This window comes from Leptopilina heterotoma, unplaced genomic scaffold (assembly GCF_015476425.1).
Source record: "Leptopilina heterotoma isolate Lh14 unplaced genomic scaffold, ASM1547642v1 Lhet_52, whole genome shotgun sequence".
Classification (NCBI taxonomy): Eukaryota; Metazoa; Arthropoda; class Insecta; order Hymenoptera; family Figitidae; genus Leptopilina; species Leptopilina heterotoma.
In genome coordinates, this window is record NW_025111114.1 from 3,402,790 (window position 1) to 3,424,599 (window position 21,810).

The window sequence follows — 21,810 nt, forward strand, 5'->3', positions numbered from 1 at the left end:
TTATTTTCAAAATAAATTCTTCAAAACAATTCAGTTATTTTAAAGAATTTTAATAAAAATCTTGCCAAAAATTAAATATATTTTCAATAATTGAAAGAATTAAATTATTGAAAAAAATGTTGATAAAGTTCTTGAAATATTCGCTAAATATTTTTTAATTTTAGCTCAATTAAAGGTTAATCGGTTTATTAAAAAAATAATTGTCTAAAAATCTAATTAAAAATTCAAATTTATGCGAAATTTCTAAAGAAATGTCAAATTTTGAAACAGGTTTATTTATTTTCACTGATGACATAATGATGACACGTGACCATTTAAAGTCATCATTGTGACGCACAGCCAATCAGAAATGACGTAAACAAACAAAATGTCTCTCTCATTCAACTTTGCGTTAAGTTATAAGTAAATATTTCGTCAATTAAAGTGGAATTTAGTATATATTTAAAAACCAAGGACACAATTTAGGAGTAAAAGAAAAAAATTCGAGTGAATACGTTGTAAAGTTAATGAATTATTCATTAGATATATACATATCAAATGTATTGGAATTTGAAATATGGATAACCTCTTGAACAAATTGTCAGGTTTTAGTGTGGGCCATGAAAAAGCTTTAAAACAAGGAATTTACAATGCCTTAGCACTTTTATTATTTTTATTTATATGTGTCGCTGGTTATGGACTTTATATTATTTTAAGTCCCTTTGTCAAACCATTAATATGGGCTTTATTGTGTGGTTCGGTTTTGTTTCCATTCAAAAATTCTTTGGCGACTACGGTTAAAACGTGGTTCAACAAAACAGAAGAATCGAGTAAACCTCTTGTTTTACATTTAACAATGATACCTATTTATATTGTTGATGAGACTTCGGAAATTATTGGCTCTTTTATACAGAATCATTTCAAGTACATTATTGCCATTGGTTCGTTAGCTACACTTGTGACATTAATTTATAATTATATGCCAAGTATATTAATTTATCTAGTCTGGAGAATAATTACAGTTGGAAATTATATTCTTGGATTTTTTATTTCCTCCTGTAATACTTGGATGGTAAGTAATTAATCATGATCCTGAACACGGTTGCCACAAAAATTTAATTTTTTCCCCCTTACTTTTCCCTGATTTCCAGACTTTTTCCTGACTGATTTTTACTTTTTCCCCTGACCTTAAAGAATATTCTGATTCACTCTAAAAATTATTAGATATTAAAAAAAAATGTTCTATTACATTTATTTACGAATTTTCTTAATTGTAAAATTATTCAAAAACACAAATAACTTCATTTTTAAATAAATAAAAAAATTTCGATTAAGCTGTTTAAAAGAAATTAGTTCCATAGAATTTTTAATAAATAGTATTAAAAATTAAAATTTTCAAAGATTATAATTTGAAACTTTTACAAAATTCAATTATTTCTAAAAAATTGAAATTGTTAGTAACTTCTCAAAAATTCAATTATTATCTAAAACTTTAACTGAATTTAATTTTTAATTCAATTTTTATTAGAAAATTCTACGAGAATTCAATTATTTAAATACAAACATTGGTAATTTATTGAATAATAACTGAATGTTTCTGAAAATTGAATTCTTATACATAATTTTATAAACAAATTTTTAAGTAATTAAATTCTTTCGATGAATTTTAATAACATTTTTAAGAATAATTACATTTATCGAGGAATTCGATTAAAATTGTATTAAAAATAATTGAAATTATTTATTTCTTTTTTATGAAAATAATTGAAATAATTTATTTATTTTTTTATTATGAAAATAATTGAATTATTGCAAAGAATTTTATAAAAAGTTTTAAACAGTTGATTTTTTTTGAAAAAATTTAAATGCAAATTCTATTTTTAATAATTGAATTCCTGTGAAATTTTCATTATTTTAGAAATTAATTGAATATATTCGCGTAGAACTTTGTCAAAATTATTTTTAAATAATTGAATTCTTTCGGGAAATTGCATTAAAATAGTATTGAATATTGAAAAAAAAATTAAAATTTTTGAAAATAATTAAATTTTGCAATGAATTTTTTAAAAATTCCTGAAGATAATTGAATTTTGCAATAAATTTTATTAAAATTCCTGAAAATAATTGAATTTTTTTGTGGAATTTTATTGAAATAGTAGAATATTGAAAATCATTAAATTAAGAAAAATTTTTGAAAATAATTGAAATTTTGCAATGAATTTTATTAAAATTTCTGAAAATAATTGGATTTTGTCGAAGAATTTTGCAATTCATTTATAAAGATAATTGAAATGTTGACAATTTTTCTTTTGATTTTTTGAAAATAATTGAATCTCTGCGAAGAATTTTATTAATTTTTAAAATAATTGAATTTTCATGATGAATAGAGTTATATGAATATTGTCATTCTTGAAAATAATTGAATTCTTGAATAGAATTTTATTAAATGTTTTTTAAATAATTGAATCCCTGCGAAAAAAATTATTATTTCTGCAAATAATTGAATTTTTGCAAAATTTAAGAAAATAATTGAATTTTTAAAAAGATTTTCATGAAAATTGTATATTTAAAATAATTAAATTCGTGGGAAAAATTTACTATTTATTGATATTATTTAATTATTTTCAAGAATTTAAAGAAAATATTTAAAATAATTTAATTTTTCCTGGAATTCAATTAAAATAATTATTTTTAAAAATAATTGAATTCTTGAATTGAATTTTATTAAAAGTGTTTTAAATAATTGAACTCCTGTAAAAAATTAAATTATTTTTGAAAATAATTGAATTTTCTCGGAGAATTTTGACAAGATTTTTAAAAATAATTGAAATTTTCGAAGAAATCAATTCAAATTGCATTGAAAATAAGTGAAATCCTGATAAGAATTTTATTATTTATATAAAAATAATTGATTTTTTTAAGGAGATTTTTATTATTTATAAATTGACTTTTTGCAAAGAAGTTTATTACAATTATTGAAAATAATTTAAATTCTTCATATTCATTTCATTTTCAATTCTTCATATTCATTTTGCAATGAATTTTATCAAAATTCCTGAAAATAATTGAATTTTGCAATGAATTTTTTTTAAATTCCTGAAAATAATTGAATGTTTGTGTAGAATATATCAAAATTTTTGTTTAATAATTGAATTCTTTTGGGAAATTTTATTAAAATAGTAGAATATTGAAAATCATTGAATTAAGAAAAAATTTTGAAAATAATTGAAATTTTGCAATGAATTTTATTAAAATTCCCGAAAATAATTGAATTCGTAATAATTTCATAGTTTATAAGGCAAACAAAAAGACACAAAATTTCAGAATTTTCTTATATAAATTCTAAATATTTAATTTTTTCCAGTACTTTTAAAATAAAAATCTCTGACCTGTGGCAACCCTGCCAATTTCCAAACTTTAAAATTTATTTCCTTCTTCTTTTGCAGATTTTCTTTGTCTTGATTGGATATTTATCAGTTCTCTATCTTCACTGGCGACCGGAGAATTCCCTCTATTTTCACTTCTCATCCTACGCAATATGGTTGCTGATAAGTTTTTATTTTTCAAACCTCCTGGGGACTTATCCCGTCATTATTTTTTGCTCTCTACAATTATTGTTCGTCACGGGTTTCATATACGAAGTCCTAACTGTCATTGAGAAAGAGGAATTGAAAGGAAATTGTCTATCTTTTATGGAGACGGCATTAAATTTATTGCGAAACGATTCGCGAACATTTATTGCTGAATCAATTCCCCTGATGTCGACTGACGAAGATGATATTTTCGATGATATTTCCGAGACGATGACAACAAAACCAATGGATTCAATTGGCGAGAAGGCGTCGAGTACACCAGTGGAGAAATTTACACCGAAATTAAAGGACACAACGAAAGCACTTACAATTGATTCGGGACGATCGCTTTTAATGCGAGCACGAAAATCACGATCAACGGGCAATGTGACGCCGACTATTAAATTTTCCCTGCCCGAGAGACATTTTCTGTCGAAATTAAAAGCGGATTTACGAATGTCATTGGATATTGAGGACGATCGAGTGGATACGGATAAATATATGAAGGGGACAATTTACGCTTGTGCTGGAATGCTACTCTGGAAGCATAAATGGATTATTTCTTTATTAATCATTCCGGTCGGTTATTATATTATTAAACTTCTTGGCAATTTCTTTGGTATTTGGACAAAAATTCAAAAGCGAATTCAAGGAATAATTGATCATTTTTCCGATTGGTGTGGTGAAAGACTAGATGCTTTGTTACCGATTTATATTCGTGGATTGTATAAAGTTTGCATTATTGTTGATCAGAAATTGACGATTATTTTAAGAGGATCTGTTGATTCGGTCGCTACAATTGCTGTCATATTGGGTTTGCTTATCTTCACCACTTGCGTCACGATTTTCGTGACGATGCAGGTAAATTTCAATCACTAATAAAAAATCTCAAGAATTCAATTATTTTCATAAATAATAACATTCTTCGGAAGAATTCAATTATTTTTATAAATAGTAAAATCCTTTGCAGAAATTCAATTATTTTCAATACAATTTTTAAAAAATTTCATGAAGGAATTCAATTATTTTCTGAAATTCGAATAAATCCATTGAAACAATTCAATTATTTTTTAAAATAGGTAAAGTCTTTGCAAACATTCAACTATTTTCAATTATTTAAATTTTTTTCATCTCATTCCTTTCTGGTTATTATTTAAAATCTTCTTTTCTGTAAAATTCATTAATTTTCAAAATTTTTAATAGATTTCTTAAAAAATATTTAAATATCCTTCTTTCAAACTTAAGAAATTTCAATTATAATTCCAAAATTCAATTATTTAAAAAATAATTAAAGTAATTCTAAAATGAGTTAATCTCAAAAATTCAATTATTTTCGAAATTTTTAAGAAATTTCTTGTAAAATATTATATTAAATATTCTAAAAAAATTAGAAAATGTTAAAATTTGTTTATAAAAATTTAAATATGTCAATTTTTTAATAAAATTCTTAAAAAACTTCTAATAATTCAAAGGAATTAAATTATTTTCTTAAAAAATGATAAAATTCTTCGAAGGAATTAAATTATTTTCATAAATAATAAAATTCTTCAAAGGAATTCAAATATTTTCATTAATAATAAAATTCGTCGGAGGAATTAGAAATTAAAATTTTTTTAAACAATTTTATTATAGTTTTTGTAAATAATTACATTTTTTTTTAAATTTAATTTAATTTCGTAAAAATAATGTAATTTTATAAAGTAATGTTAATTGAAAATTTTGAAAATAATTGAAATTTACAAAGAATTTTATTAAAAACTTTTGAGAACAATTGAATCGTTTAAAAAAATTTTATTACAATTTTTAAAAATAATTGTATTCTTTAGAGAAATTTCATTAAAATTTTATTGCAAATAATTGAATTTCTCCAAAACATTTTATTATTTATGAAGATAATTGAATTTCTTTGAAGAATTTTATTATTTATGAAAATATTTTAATCTTGCGAAGAATTTTCTTATTTACGAAAATAATTGAATTCTTACAGAGGATTTATAATTCATAAAAATAATTGAATTGTTTCAAAGAATTTTATCAGAATTATTCAAAATAATTGAATTCTTATTAAAACTCTTGAAAATAATTGAATTTAAATAATATTTTTAAAAACAATTGTATTCTTTAGAGAAATTTTATTAAAATTGTATTGAAAATAATTGAATTCCTTTGAAGAATTTTATTATTTATGAAAATATTTTAATCTTGCGAAGAATTTTCTTATTTATGAAAATAATTAAATTCTTACGGAGGTTTTTATAATTCATAAAAATAATTGAATTTTTTCAAAGAATTTCATCAAAATTGTTGAAAATAATTGAGTTTATATTAATATTCTTGAAAGTAATCGAATTTTAATAATATTTTTAAAAATATTTGTATTCTTTCGAGAAATTTTATTAAAATTATATTGAAAATAATTGAATTACTCTAAAAAATAATTTTATTTATGAGAATAATTAAATTCTTGCGAAAAATTTCATTAAAATTTTTGAATAATAATGAACAAGAATATTTAATATTATGTAATTAATAAGTGAATTCTTTAAATTTTTAAAGAATTTCTTTTTTTAATTCTAAAATTGATGTTTTTTTGGAAAATATATAATTTTTTAATTTACAAAATAATAATAAATGGAATTTGCTAGTTTTAAATAAAATCCTTAATAATCAATTCATCTACCTATTTTTATAAATTTTAAAATTCTTCGGAAGAATTCAATGATTTTTAATCGAATAATTTAAAAATATTACCGGAATACAATGATTATTAATACAGATTATTTTTTCAGATCTACGCCGAAGGAATTCACTTAATTCAAGTGACAGGGGAAATTGTCAATTCTTCTCTCGTGAATAATCCGGATATCGACTGGGTACCGGAACAATGGGAAGAATCAGTGAATAGTGTTCTTAATAATGCTTACACTTACGGTCGAAGTGCAATTTCCGATGGAGTAAGTGGTTTTTCTTTTTCTGGATTTAATAAAAAATTTCGAGATATATTTTAAAACTTTGATTTTGATATTGATTTTGACATTTGATATTTTTCTTTCCAGGTAAAGAGTCTTGTGAAAAATTTAGAACCAGCCAAAGCGGAATTGATGGAGAAAAAAGTATTGGAACTCTGGGACAGATTTTATCAAGCCTGGATGATGTCGAGTGAAAATCCAAATTTTATTGGTCCAACTGTCGATATGGATGCCGCTTATTCGGTTTGGGAAAGTTTCAAGGATAGTTTCGGAAAAACTCCTTTCCGTCAGTATTTTAAATTATTCCATTAGTTTGAATTATTGAATTCAAAAAGTATTTGTCTATTTTGTTTTATAGAATCAAAAAAAAAAAAAAAATCAATCACTGAATTAACAAAATTGAAAAATGATTCAAAAATTAATTTGAAATTCTTGAATTTTTATATTTTCAGAATTATTTAACATGACGAGTGTTCAAAATTTCGCAAAGGAAAATATCGGTATTCTTATGTCAGTTCTTGACTCAATTTGGAGCATCGTCAAAGGAAATATGTCCGTTATTATAGGAATAGTGACCGAATTGCTTTATATCGTTCTAATTAGTGGATCTGCGGTGCTTAATTTCACTCTCAGTATGGTTGTGTTTTTTACGGCACTTTTTTATCTCCTGAGCTCCAGTGGAGTGACTTATAAACCAATTGAGGCGATAACGACCTTTAGTCCCATAAGTTGTAACAGGTAAATATCTGTATTGAAAAAATTTCTTCTTCTAAACTATTGTTTCATTTGTTTGTAATTAATATTTTCTATTCAAAGCTTTTCTGAATTTGGAGGGTAGGTTTATAACTCGTTCAAAGTCTAATTATTGAATTTTATGTATTTTGTCATTTATTATAATTTTTGGGTCTTCTTTATTTTATAGATTCGCTGTCGCCCTGCAGGAATCAGTAATTGGCGTATTTGCGGCAACTTTCAAACTCGCCTCATTTTTTGGTTTGTGGACGTGGTTCGTTCATAATTTATTTCAAGTGAAAATCGTCTACTTACCTTCAGTTTTTGCCATGATTCTTGGCGCTGTTCCATTTCTCGACGCATATTTCGCTTGTATACCAGTGACAATTGAATTGTGGTTCACTCGCGGACCAATGATCGCAACACTCTTTTTCTTCTTTCATTTCTTGCCCTGCAACATTATTGTCACTGAATTTTACAAGGAAATCAAAGGGTATGCAAATTATTTACAATCAATTAGTATTTTTTATTATATTATTGCTATTTATTAGTCGCAATTATAATAATCTATTATCTGTTTGCTTTTTTGTTTCCTAATTTTTTAAATGTTTTAAATTTCTATTATTGATTTCTAGTAAAGTATTTATCAAAAAATTTGAAAATAATTGAATTCATTTCAAGGATTTTATCAACATTTTTTTCAATAATTGAGTTCTTTCGAGAAAATGTTAATAAAAGTGTATTAAATAATTTAAATCTTGTCAAGATTTTTATTAAAATTCTTTAAAATAATTAAATTTGTTTTTAAGAATTTATCTCAATATTCTTGAAAATTAGTGGAGTTTTTCTTAAATAGATTTTACTAAAAATTTTGAAAGTAATTGAATTCACATATTTTTTCCAATTTTGCAAAAATTCAATTATTTGTAGAAATAATACATTTTTTTTTGAAGATATACAATTATTTAAAAAAGTTTTAATAAAATTCTGTTTAGGAATTCAATTATTTTCAGAAAAATGTAATTAAAATTGTTTTAAAAACAATTTAATTCTTGGACAGATTTTTATTGAAATTGTTTAAAATAATTGAATTTTTTTGAAGAATTTATTTCAATTTTCTTAAAAATAAAGGAGTTTTTTGAAAATAATTTTTACTGAAAATTTTGAAAATAATTGAATTTTAAGAAGATTTTCTTTTAAGTTTTGAAAATAATCGCGTTCATTATAAATTGTAATTAATGATTTTCTTATTAAATTATATTAAAATTATTCATAGAAAATTAAATTCTTTTAAACAATTTGATTAGAGTTTTTGTAAAATACATTTTTTTTAAATTCCATTAAATTTCGTAAAAATAATGTAATTTTATAAAGTAATTTTAATTGAAAATTTTCAAAACAATTAAAATTTACATGAATTTTATTAAAAACTTTTGAGAACAATTGAATTGTTTAGAAAAATTTTATTACAATTTTTAAAAATATATGAACCTGTTAAAGAAATTTTATTAAAATTATCTTGAATATAATTGATTTTTTTCCCAGAAATTTAATTAAAATTGTATTGAAAATAATTAAATTTCTCAGAAGAATTTTATTATTTACAAAAATAATTCAATTCTTGACAAGAATTTTACAATTCATAAAAATAATTTAATTGTTTCGAAGAATTTTATTAGAATAGTTGAAAATAATTGAATTTTTATTAAAACTCTTGAAAATAATTGAATTTAAATAATAATTTTAAAAATAATTGTATTCTTTCGAGAAATTTTATTATTTATGAAAATAATTGAATTCCTTTGAGTTTGAAGAATTTTATTATTTAATAAAATATTTTAATTCTTGCGAAGAATTTTCTTATTTATCAAAATAATTAAAATTCTTGCGGAGAATTTTACAATTCATAAAAATAATTCAATTGCTTCAAAGAATTTTATCTGAATTTTTGAAAATAATTGAATTTTTTGAAGAAATTTTATTAAAAATTTTTAAAGTAATGATTTTTTAAAAAGAATTTTATCAAAATTGTTGAAAATAGTTGAATTTATATTAAAATTCTTAAAAATAATCAAATTTAATTAATATTTTTTAAAATAATTGTATTCATTCGAGAAATTTTATTAAAATTGTATTGAAAATAATTGCTCTAAAGAATTTTATTATTTATCAAAACAATGAAATTTTTGCAAATTTTACTAAAATTTTTGAATAATAATATACTAAGAATATTTCATTATTATGTACCTAATAAGTGCATTCATTAAATTTAAAATCTGTAATCATTCAAAAATTTATGTTTATTCTTGAAAATATAAAATTTTTTAATTTGCAAAATAATAACAAATGGAATACGGCCTTCCGTGCTTATGATTTGCTAGTAATAATAATAATTTAAATTGAATTAAATAAAAATAATACATAATAATAATAATTCTGAACTTATTTGGTATGTTGAAGAATTAATTGTGAACGTAATGAATTTTCAGAGGCGGCCATCCTTACCTCACAGGTCTCTCGATAGCAGGAGGAATTTTCTGTCTGGGAGTGGAAGGAGCAATTTTCGGTCCATTATTACTATGCTGTATAATGGTTGCGATTAATTTAAGTCGTCGTTACATGTATTCACCGTCTGAGGAGACGATAAATACGATAAAATCACAAATCCATCATTTGAAATCTAATAATTAATAATACTACGAGAACAGAGATTATATATATATATATTTTTTATATTATCGCTTTTGCTTGCGGCCAAAATGAAATTAATACTATATAATATTGCAATTCTCTCTATATAGTGAACATATTTCATTAAATTTATCAAAATACGAATCTCTATTTTTGTATATAGAAAATATCTGTAAATATTTTCTCATAATTTTATTTTCACTGCCTCTTTGTTATTCAAAATAATAAGGGCAATTGTACACATTTTTTTCATATTATATTTATAACAGAGAATATTTTATTAATAGTTGTGAATAGGTAGGCAATTCTTTGAAGAGATTTAATGCTTTCTTAAAAAGAAAACCGACTGAGTGATATATTTTGTTATTAGTTATTTATATAATATTATCTGAAAGATTGCAAGCGCAAGCTTAATTGTAAATTGATATTCATTTATTTGAAAACTAACTTCAAGATGGGATTTGTATAAAGTTTTTTAATCTTTGTGGTTATGAAAAAATTTTAAATAAATATGATGAAATAATGAATTTTTGTTATTAATGTAGTACAAATTTTTCCGACAACGATTCAAAATTAAAATAATTAAAATATGTAAAGTCTTTGGTGAAATATGATTGATACCATTTATGTGTTATGTGGCATTGCATTTGTCATACTTGTCGCTTTAATTGGATTTGAAATTTATTTACATCGCGATTTTTATTTTCCGTCATGATGGACTTTGTCAATTTCTATCTAGTTATTTTTTTATGGTTTGTAAACATCCGACAGTACTTTCAGGTAAACATGTTTCATTATTTCTTTTGGTGTCATTGCCTCAAATGCGTGTAAAATAATTTTCTTCTTCCCCTTTAAGATATGAAAGCCATTTTCAGAAAATCTCCCTTTCAATGATCCCATTTCTAGCCAAACGAATAGAGCTATATTATCCGACGTCAATTCAATTTCGTAATCGGAATAATTTGCCATCTTGCCAGGCAAACTTTTCGGATTTACTTCCATCTGAAATTTTTATAGTTAATTTACGAAAAATTCTATTCTAATTTTTATTAAATTAAATATTGATTTTGAATTTAATTAAAATTTTTTTACTTTAACATTAGCAGGAGGCAATGAAATCGTTTTCAAAGGAGATGGATAAACGTAATTTACACCAATAATTTCGTCTTTGGCATCATTTTCTAACAAAATTTCCAAAAAGCAATTAGTTTTCACCGACTCCAAAATTCCACAATTATTATTCTTCAAGAAATCGTCCAACCAAAGTTTCTTCACCACTTTCGATTCATCGGAATTCTGTAAGTAGCATTAAATCAATTTTACATTTGAAAAAAATATGAAAATTTAAAAATAAATTTCAATTTAGGAAAAATTGCCAAATGTGTATAAAAAGCAAAGATTATAAAAAAAACTCACTAGTGAGAGATTCGGGAATTTTTGAATCGACACTGGAATAATTGAAGTCCATTTGTAAATATTTAAAGTCAGTGATAAATCTTTTAGAGGACGATGCAAATCCGAAATTATGTAGATTGTCAGATCTCGAGCCAAAGACAAACGTGAACTCACAATCACGGGGGCGAAAAAATCTCTTGCGAAATAGTGCAGCATCTTCCATCGTCCACCAAATTCTGTGAATATTAATGATTATTAATATTATTAATCCGAGTAAATTTTTCAATAGCAATAATTTCAAATATTACAAAACAGCAAAAAGAACAACAAAACAAAAATGTTTCTTTTAACATTGACAGTAAAATACTACATTATCGATTTTGATATTGCCATCAATCTTCTTTTCAAAGGAGAAGTGATTTACAAATATCTTCATTTACTCCTAGAGTTACTCTTGAAATTATGGAAGTAAGAAATATTCTTCTAAAAAAACAGCAAATAGAAAACAATTCTCTCGTGAGAAAGCTAAATATTAAAATAAATTAAAAATTAACTATATTAATCTCTGTGGTTTTTCATTCGTTCTGTTCGCAGTATGAAGTTGGTTGTTAGTTACTTTTTTGTTTCCCAACTTTTTTAATTATTTTCTTTTTCAATATTTTTTATTATTTCCATTAAAATTAATGTATTGAAAATCATTGAATTCTTGCAAAAAATTTCAGAATAATTCAATTCCTTCAAAAAATTTTATTATTCAGTAATTAAATTCTCGCAAAGAATTATTAAATTAAAATTAAAAAAATGTTTAAAACCCTAATTAAATTTCTTTGAAGAATTATTTTCAATTTTTTTTTTTTTTTTTTTTTTTTTTTTGAATAATTGAATTTCTTTAATAATTTTAATTGGAATTTTTTAAAGTGATTAAAATTTATTAACAATTTCTTTCAAGGAATTTCATTAAAATAATTGGAAAACAATTAAAGTAATTGAATTCTAACAAAAAATTCCTTTATTTATTGAGTATAATCAATTTACAATTAAACTTTTATTAAAATTATTCATTGAAAATTAAATTCTTTTATATAATTTTATTAGAATTTTTCTAAATAATTACATTTTTTTGGAGAATCTCTATAAAATCTTTTATAAAAAAAATGTAATTTTTCTAAAATAATTTTAAATGAAAATTTTCAAAATAAATGAATTAAAGAAACAATTTTTTTCAACTTTTTAAAATTATTGTGTCAGGTAATAATTATAATTAAATATTTGATCATTCACAAGTTTACTAAAACTGTATTTTGAAAATAACTGAATTCCTGAGAAGAATTTTATTAATTTTCGAAAGTAATTGAGTTATTTGAATGAATTTTATTAAAAATTTTAAAAAATTGAATTGTTTTGAAGGATTTATTGAAATTGTAAAAAATAATTCTATTTCTTTCGAGAAATATTATAAAAGTTTTTAAAAAAATTGAATTCATTCATGAAATTATATTAAAATTTTATTAAAAAATATTGCGAACTTTTGCAAAAAAAAATTACTTTAAAATTTTAGAAAAAAATTTGATTATTTCGAAAAATTGTATGAAAACATAAAACAATTCATTTTTCTTTTTCAATATTTTTATAATTTTAAAATTAATGTATTCAAAATCATTGAATTCTTGCAAATATTTTAGAATAATTTTACAGATTTTAGAAAAATAATTGAATTTTGAGCAAATAATTTAATTCTTACGAATAATTTTACTAATTTTAGAAAATAATTGAAATATTTCGAAAAAATTTCTATAATTATTTATTTATTCATTTTTTTATTTTTACAATTAATTGAATTTCTGTGAAGATTTTACTAATTTTTTTTATTCAAGAATTCAATTACATTTTCACAAATATAATAAATTTCCTGGAAAGAATTCAATTATTTTCAACAATTAATAAAATTCCTCACAAAAATACAATTATTTTCTAAAATTAATAAAATTCTTCACAGGAATTCAATTATTTTCAAATATTAATAAAATTCTTTCCAGGAATTCAATAAACTTTGAAAATCAATAAAATTATTTACGTAAATTTAATTATTTTCAAATATTAATAAAATTCTTTAAAGGAATAGGGTCATTTGGGGTAATAATGTAAACGGAATATCTATTTTTCACAAAAAACGTTAGTTTTTTTTTGTTAAAAGGTAAAACGGACGGATTTCTTTTGCATGAACTTGTTACTTTACTTCCCTAGAAAAATTTTATGAGGTACAAAAAAATATTGATGCACCTGAATCGCCTAAAACTGAATGTTTACATTTACCCCGAGATGTTGAAATTTTCCTAAAATTCGGGGCAAATGTAAACACCTCTGTAGTTAAGCGAGGTTTAAGAAACAAGTTATTTCAAGCATACACTGTAAAAAAAATTTTGGAAATTTTCCCAAAAAAATTGAGGAAGCAAATTCACATAAAAAGTATAAAAATTTCCCACAATTTGGAAAAATTCCTTTAAAGATTTAGGAAAATTCCTAAAAATTTGTAAATATTCCTTAAAACGTTTAGAAAAATCCCTTTCCCAACAGAATTTAGAAAAATTTCAATTCGTATCGAAAAATTTCCAAACACTCAGAAAAATTACCATTTTTTTGGGAAAAAATTTTTTCTAAACACGTTTTAGGAAAATTCCCATGCAAAAGTTTGGAAAAATTTCCGAAATTTTTTACAGTGTACTACTGTCTTAAGGGATGGAAAAACTGAAAACAAATTATTCGTAGACGTATAGTAAATCAACCAGTTGACTGATAATGTATCTTATAAAAAACAATCAACCATTACGAAATTAGTAATGTAAAAACTTGAATAACTTAAACAAATTTTAATAGATTTTCATTCAACTTGGTAAAAAGTTTTTTTTATTTTTCTGAATAAGAATTCGAGTTTTCGAATTCTCGGGGTAAATGTAAACACTTAATTATTTATTAATTAAATTGACGAAAATCAAAAATCAAAGTCAATTTTTGATAGGGCATTAATAAGGAAGAATTACATATTTTTGTTAGATTTTTTAATTTATTTTTATGTTATCTTTTAATGCAAAAACGATTAAAAATCAAAGTTTTACTGTTTCAGTTTTTTTTTTCTCGCATTTGCATAAAAATAAATTAAAAAATCAAACTAAAATTTGTAATTCTTCCTTATTAATGCCTTAACAAAAATTGACTTTGATTTTCGTCAATTCAGTTAATAAATAATTAAGAGTTTACATTTAATTGAATAAATTACTATTTAAATGTATTTGAAACATTATGATGTCATAATAATTAAAATTCATTTAAAAAAATAAAATTTTAATTATTTTAAATAAAACGTTGAAATAAAAATGCACGCGCGCTCGCGCGCGTCCTTTTTTGCTATTATTCCATATAAAATGTCAAATTCGACCCCGTTGCGTTAGTTAAATATTTTGTCACCAGATGGTGTATCGCAGTTCTGCGGTTCCTTATAGCTTTTCAAAAATTAAATTATTCAAAAAAAATTCAATTTTAAATCTGTAAAGTTCATTTATTGTTAAAAATATAAATAATTAAAAAAGTGTATTATTCAACAATGCATTTAGAACATGCACGCGCGCTTGCGCGCGTATCTTATGCTAGTAAATTTTAAAGAACAATAAATTTCATTTGGAAAAAATTGAATATTTTTATTTAGAAATTAATCATTTGAAAAAAAGTGAATTTTGCCAAAATACCAAAAATCTACTATATTTAATTTACTGAAATGCTGAAATGCTGAAATTTTGAATTTAAATTTAATTTTTTCTTTTAAATAATTAAGATTGAAACAAATTGACTTTTATACCAATCGAGGACCAAGAAGGAGCTTGCCAGACATCATTTAATTGCCAATAAAGTGCACCACGCGTGTAACCTTCACCGTTTGCATTCAAAAAACTTTTTCCTTGTCGATAAAATTCCGTTTCCATTTGAATTGAAACCGCCTGATTAATTTGACTGAGATAGACAAAATCTTCAAGATCCCTTCGCGTATTATTACTCTCGGGAATAATAAAGTTCTTTTCGATCAACAATTTCATAAATTCATCGCCACCCTGCAAATGTTGTCGATGTTGCATAAAATCACTGCGAATTTTCAAGTCCTCATCATATTCCGCAGCAGAAATCAACGTCTCCACCGAGGGCCAAGATTGAAAACCATATTCCGAAGAGAATCTCGCTCGTGGAAAGTGATTCATATCCCATCCGTTTTGTAGATAATTATAATAATGAACTGGAAAGAAAAATAAATTATTGTTTTGTGAAGTGATAAATTATTTTTAATTTAGTTTTTGATAATTTATAATTCAATTAGTTAAGATAAAGATTAACAGGGTTGCCACAAAAATTTAATTTTGTTTTTCCCTGACTTTTCCCTGATTTTCAAACTTTTTCCTGACTGATTTTGACTTCTTCCCTGACCCTAAAGAATATTCTGATTCACTCTAAAAATTATTAGATGCTCAAAAAAATTTTCATTTCATTTTAATTCAATTATTATTTTCTAGAATTTTTAAATATAATTCTTCTTTGAATCCAATTCAAATTTTAAAAAATTTTAATTTGACACCTTTATAAAATTCAATTATTTTTAAAAAATTGCAATTATTAGTAACTTCTCTAAAATTCAATTATTATCTAAAACTTTAACTGAAATTAATTTCTAAATCAATTTGACAATTTTTATTAAAAAATTCTACGAGAATTCAATTATTTCAATACAAACATAGACAATTTATTAATTGTTAATTATAAATACAATCATGAAAATAATTGAATTATTGTAAAGAATTTAAAACAAAAATTTTTAAACAATTGGTTTTTTTAAGGATTTATTAAAATTTTAGAAAATAATTGAATTCTTTTGAAAAATATTCTAACGAACTAAAAAAAAATTAAATTCTTTAGCGAAATTTTATTAAAAATAATTGATTTCCTGCAAAGAATTATACTATTTATAAAGATAGTTGAATTATTTAGAAGGATTTATTAAAATTTTAAAAAATAATCGAATTATTTTGTGAAATTTTATTAAAATTTTTTTAAAAATAATTGAATTTTTGCAAAAAATTTTACTATTTATATAAATAATTGAATTCTTCTGAAGAATGTTATTATTTATGTAAAAATAATTGAATTCTTGAGAGGAATTATATTAAAGTTTTTGGAAATAATTGAAATTTTATAATGAATTGTATAAAAATATTCGAAAATAATCGAATTTTGGAATGACATTTATTAAAATTCATGAAAATAATTGACTTTTGTCGAAGAATTTTACTATTTATTTATAAAGATTTTTGAAGTGTTGACAATTTTTTTTTTTTGATTTTTTGAAAATAACTGAATTTCTGCGAAGAATTTTATTAATTTAGATAGTAATTCAATTCTTGTGGTGAATATTGTTATTTATGAAATTAATTGAATTTTGCAATGTATTTTATTAAAATTCCTGAAAATAATTAAATTTTGTCGAAGAATTTTTGCTATTCATTCTTAAAGATAATTGAAATGTTGATGACAATTTTTTTAAAAGCTTTTTTAAATAATTGAACTCCTGTGAAAAATTAAATTATTTTTAAAAATAATTTAATTTTCTCGGAGAATTTTGACAAGATTTTAAAAATAATTGAAATTTTCGAAGAAATCAATTAAAATTGTGTATTGAAAATAAGTGAAATCCTGATAAGAATTTTATTGTTTATATAAAAATAATTGAATTTCTTAAGGAGATTTTTATTATTTATAAATTGACTTTTTGCAAAGAAGTTTATTACAATTATTGAAAATAATTGAAATTCTTCATAAAGAATATAAGACTCCTTTGTGATCCAATTATTAAAAATTTAAAAATTTAGTTTTTTTCATTTTAAATTTGATCCTACAAACCACAAAATCTCTACACTAATTCTTCATAAAATTCAATTACTTTCAATATTTTCAGTAAAAATTATTAAAAAAGACTCCACTATTTGAGTTTGAGTTATTCAACAGAATTGAAATTAAAATTTTTCAAAAAAATACTTCATTAAATGATTCATAAGTAATAACTTCATGGCAGTTCTCCAATGGAATTAAGTTATTTAAAAGAAATTATTGTCAAAATTTTTATTTAATAATTGAATTTTTTAGGGAAATTTTATTAAAATAGTAGAATATTGAAAATAATTGAATTAAAAAAAATTTTGAAAATAATGGAAATTTTGCAATGAATTTCATTAAAATTCATAAAAATAATTGAATTCGAGATAATTTCATAGTTTATGAGACAAATAAAAAGACACAAAAATTCAGTATTTTCTTATAAATTCTAAACATTCAATTTTTTCCAGTACTTTTAATAAAAATCCCTGATTTCCCTGACCAATTAGAATTATTCTACTTTCCCTGACTTTTTCCCGAATTCCTTGATTTCTCTGACCTGTAGCAACCCTGATTAAAGAACGATGAATGAAACGTAATTAAAAGAAAGAAATTTTGAATTTACCATCTCCATATAAATTTGATCCCGGATTCGTTCCAAGATAACCATTATGATCACTATACAATCCATTGCTGGGACTTGAGACGACATACGACCTCGTTGGGTCCAATTTTTCGACAATATTCTTAATAATTTCCACGTACAATTTAATATAATCATCCTTGTAAACCTGTTTGTTTCCAGTTCCATACCAATTGCCATAAAGTGCAATTTCATTTTCATTATTGCCCGCCCAGAGAGCAATGCTCGCGTGATGTTTCAATCGAATGACATTTTGTGAAACTTCATTGGACACACTTTTTAGAAAATCCTCATTAGTTGGATACATACTGCAGGCGAACATAAAATCCTGCCATATTAAAATTCCCAATTCATCAGCCAATTCGTAGAAAAGATTTGATTCATACATTCCACCGCCCCAGACACGTAATATATTCATATTCGCCTCCTTCGCCGATGTTAATAGTGGCAAAATAGTCTCTCTCCTCGTACTCAACTCGGGGAAAATACTTCCTGGAATGTAATTACTTCCTTTCGCGAAAATTGGCAAATTATTCACACGAAAATAAAACGTTAAACCCTCGTCGAGAGGATCTTGAATTAATTCAATAGTTCGGAAACCAATTTTTTTCATGGACTTCGTCTCATAGGGGACAATTTGAACGTAAGTGATGAGATTGTAGAGCTTTTGATCTCCGTATCCGTTCGGCCACCACAACATCACTGATTCCTGAAAATAATTTTAGTTATCAATTTGCTTCTATTTTATTTTTACTCATTTTACTCATTTTACTTACGAGTGGAACTTGTAGAGTAAGAGAAATATTCGAATATTTCCATTTCACCGATAATGAAAACTCCGTAGAATTCGTTATCGATTTTCCATCATCGAGTTCTAATACTGATTGTAAAACTCCATTGAAAGTGAAATCTCTCTCATAGGATAAAGTGTCGAAAAATACTCCAACATTTATTTCCCAATGGGAATTTCTTTTAACAACGTCCGCTGTAATTTCCGTCACGTATGCATCGGTCACAGGAATTAATTCCACATCTTTCCTGAAATTAATTTAATCTTTATTATTTTGTTCCAAATTTTTAATTTTTGAAAATTTAATAATTGAAAACAAATATTTTTCTCTGCAATCAAAATAAGATTATCAAAATCAAATAAGATATTTAAAAAATTTATTGCGCTTTTCGATAAATTAATAAAGAGAGATTTAATCTAATCATTTCTGAAATTTCAAAGATAATTACCAAATTCCAATTGAGGGAAAAGCCGGACCCCAATCCCAACTGAAGCTGGCTTGCATTTTTCGAATGTGATTAACATGACACTCGCCATTATATTTTTCAGGAGTACACTTTGGAACCACTTCGTAATTCAATTTTTGTTTGTCGTAAAACATTTCTGAAATTTTTAATGGCGATGCAAAATGTACTTCCAACTTATTCGTCGAATTCACTTCTTTCTGAAATAAAAGCAATTTTTCCAATTTTTATTAATTTCCTTCTTCACAATTGTTTTATTTATTTATTCAAAAGAAATTCAATTCTAATTTATTCAAATTGATTTTAATTTATTTAAAAAATCAAAATTGATTTTAATTTATTCGAATTATTGATTTTCATTTATTCGAAATATTGATTTCAATTTTCTTAAATTGATTTCAAGTTTTTCAAATTGATTTAAATTTATTTAAATGAATTTCATTTTCAAAAATTGTTATTTACCTTCAAGTGCTTCTTCACATTAAAATTGTATTTCACAAACATATTATCCGAAGTTCCGATGTATTCATCATTCAAAAATATAGTCGAAAATGTATCCAAACCGTGAAATATTAAAGCAATTTTAGGTGCTTTCAAAAATTCTTCCGTAACTGGAAATCAGAATCAGAAAATTCGTTAAAGAAATTTTATATACAAACTTTAAATTCAGGGTGGTCACAAGTTTCTGTTTATAAATTTCCCTGACAATTTATTGATATTGAAAAAATGTAATAAAATTCGTTGCAAGAATTCAATTATTTTCATAAATAATAAATCGATTATTCGGTAATTTATTTTCAAATTTTCAATATTATTTATTCAAGTTTATAAAAATAATTGAATTTCGGTGAAAATTTTTATTATTTATATAAATAATTGAATTCTTGCAACGAATTTTATTCAAGTTTATAAAAATAATTGAATTTCAGTGAAGAATTTTATTATTTATAAAAATAAATGAATTCTTGAAAAGAACTTTGTTAAATTTTTTTTAAATACCTAATTGAATTCTTGCGACGAATTAATTTATAAAAATATTTTCAAATAATTTATATTTTTCGAAAAATTTTATAAAACTTTGTATAGGTATTAAACAATTGATTTCCAGTGGAAATTTTATTATTTATGAAAATGACTGAATTATTTTTAATAAATTTATTAACAATTTTGTAAATAATTGAATTCCTGTGAAAATTTGTCAAGAATTTTATTAAAATTTTTTTAAATAATTAAATAATTATTAAATAATTGATTTTTTAATTAAAATTTTTGAACATGATTTTTTTTCTCCAAAATGTTGAAAATAATTCTAAAATGTTATTATTTTTTGTATATATATGTATTTGAATTTTCATTTTTAAATTTACGTTTAAAGATTTTTAATTAAAATTTTTGATTATTCAATTATTTTGAAAATTTTCAATTAAAATTCTTCAAAAGTTGATTTTTTAAAAATTCTAACAAAATACTTTAAAAAAATTAATTATTTTTAAATTTTGCAAAATTTCAATTTTTCAATTATTCAAAATCTTTTTAATTGTATATTTCAAAAATTTAAAAACAAAAATGATTGAAAACTAATTTTTGAAATATTTGTTTACAATTATTTTTCTCACTATAAAAATCGAAATTATTTGCATTTTATACTATAAAAATGTGGTATTTTGTTGCAATTTTTGGAAGAAAAGTCTAAATTTTTGAAAATAAATCGAAAAAAATCACAATTTTCTAAATTTTCTTGACAAAAAATTTTTTTCCGGACAATAGTGACATAAATTTTTTTTAATGATGAAATTTATCATTACCTTCAAAGTTTGTAAAATAAATTACAGTCTCATTGACAACCCATCGATTTTTCACATCATTTGATCCTTTAAAATTTTTCGGAATAATTTGCGCCTTTTCCAAGTCTGTGTAAATTCCACCAGGAACTGTCGCTGGAAACGATTGTTCTGAAAAAAAAATTTTTACATTCTTTTTTATTCAAACAGAAAAACAGCAAAATTTAATTATGAAATAGTTTTTGGAAATTTTGAATTTCGCTCAACTCACCTTTTGATTTAATAACTCCGATCCATCCATCATGAAGTAGTAAAGATTCTATTTGACTCGCGAGGACAATCAAAACAAGAAAACAAACATTTTTCAACATTATCCTTTTTATGAAATTCGTTTCACAATTTTTCAAAACACCAACACTGAACTGTAAAAGAAAAAAAATTTTTACACAAACAATTTCACATTAATAGACAAACATTAAATTAAACAAATTAATAAGTATTAATTTGTAACCATATTAGTATTATTTAATATGGAAAATATTACAAAAATTTAAAACTCACTTTTTCCGTATAACAATTTGTTTAAGAACGACTGCAATCTAAATTTTGAAAAAAATTGATAAAAATAATTGACATATAGAAGTCAAGGACAAAACGATATAGTCAAACAATGGAAGTTCTTTGGGTTGATTTCAATTAAGTCTTATTTATGAAATAGAGTGCAGAAATTCTGTCACGTGAGACAGAAGACAAGAGAAAAAAAAGTTTAGATCAATGTCTTTTTTGTCACTGAACAAACTTGAAACGAAATTGTCTGTTTATGTTTATCAATTCATTTGAACTCTCGAGATAATTTATAAAGATAAAAATGTAATTGTGTTACAATA

The 21,810-nt window shown here is 22.9% G+C and overlaps 2 protein-coding genes across 2 annotated transcripts; one reads left to right on the plus strand and one right to left on the minus strand.

Moving 5' to 3' along the window:
• The first annotated feature begins 348 nt into the window (after positions 1-348).
• LOC122508116 (transmembrane protein 245) lies at positions 349-10,466 on the plus strand. Its single transcript, XM_043621241.1, has 7 exons — positions 349-1,051; positions 3,426-4,412; positions 6,341-6,505; positions 6,608-6,806; positions 6,973-7,258; positions 7,443-7,745; positions 9,742-10,466. Exons 1-7 carry the CDS (start codon positions 557-559, stop codon positions 9,941-9,943), a joined length of 2,637 nt encoding a protein of 878 aa, XP_043477176.1. The 5' UTR covers positions 349-556; the 3' UTR covers positions 9,944-10,466.
• On the minus strand, positions 10,454-21,800 carry LOC122508115 (beta-mannosidase). The gene is made up of 11 exons (XM_043621240.1): positions 21,485-21,800; positions 21,195-21,345; positions 20,948-21,094; positions 19,605-19,753; positions 19,128-19,342; positions 18,665-18,926; positions 17,871-18,597; positions 15,189-15,617; positions 11,360-11,574; positions 11,036-11,239; positions 10,454-10,945 (listed from the first exon to the last, which is right to left on the minus strand). Exons 2-11 carry the CDS (start codon positions 21,292-21,294, stop codon positions 10,691-10,693), a joined length of 2,703 nt encoding a protein of 900 aa, XP_043477175.1. The 5' UTR covers positions 21,295-21,345; positions 21,485-21,800; the 3' UTR covers positions 10,454-10,690.
• Positions 21,801-21,810: the final 10 nt, after the last annotated feature.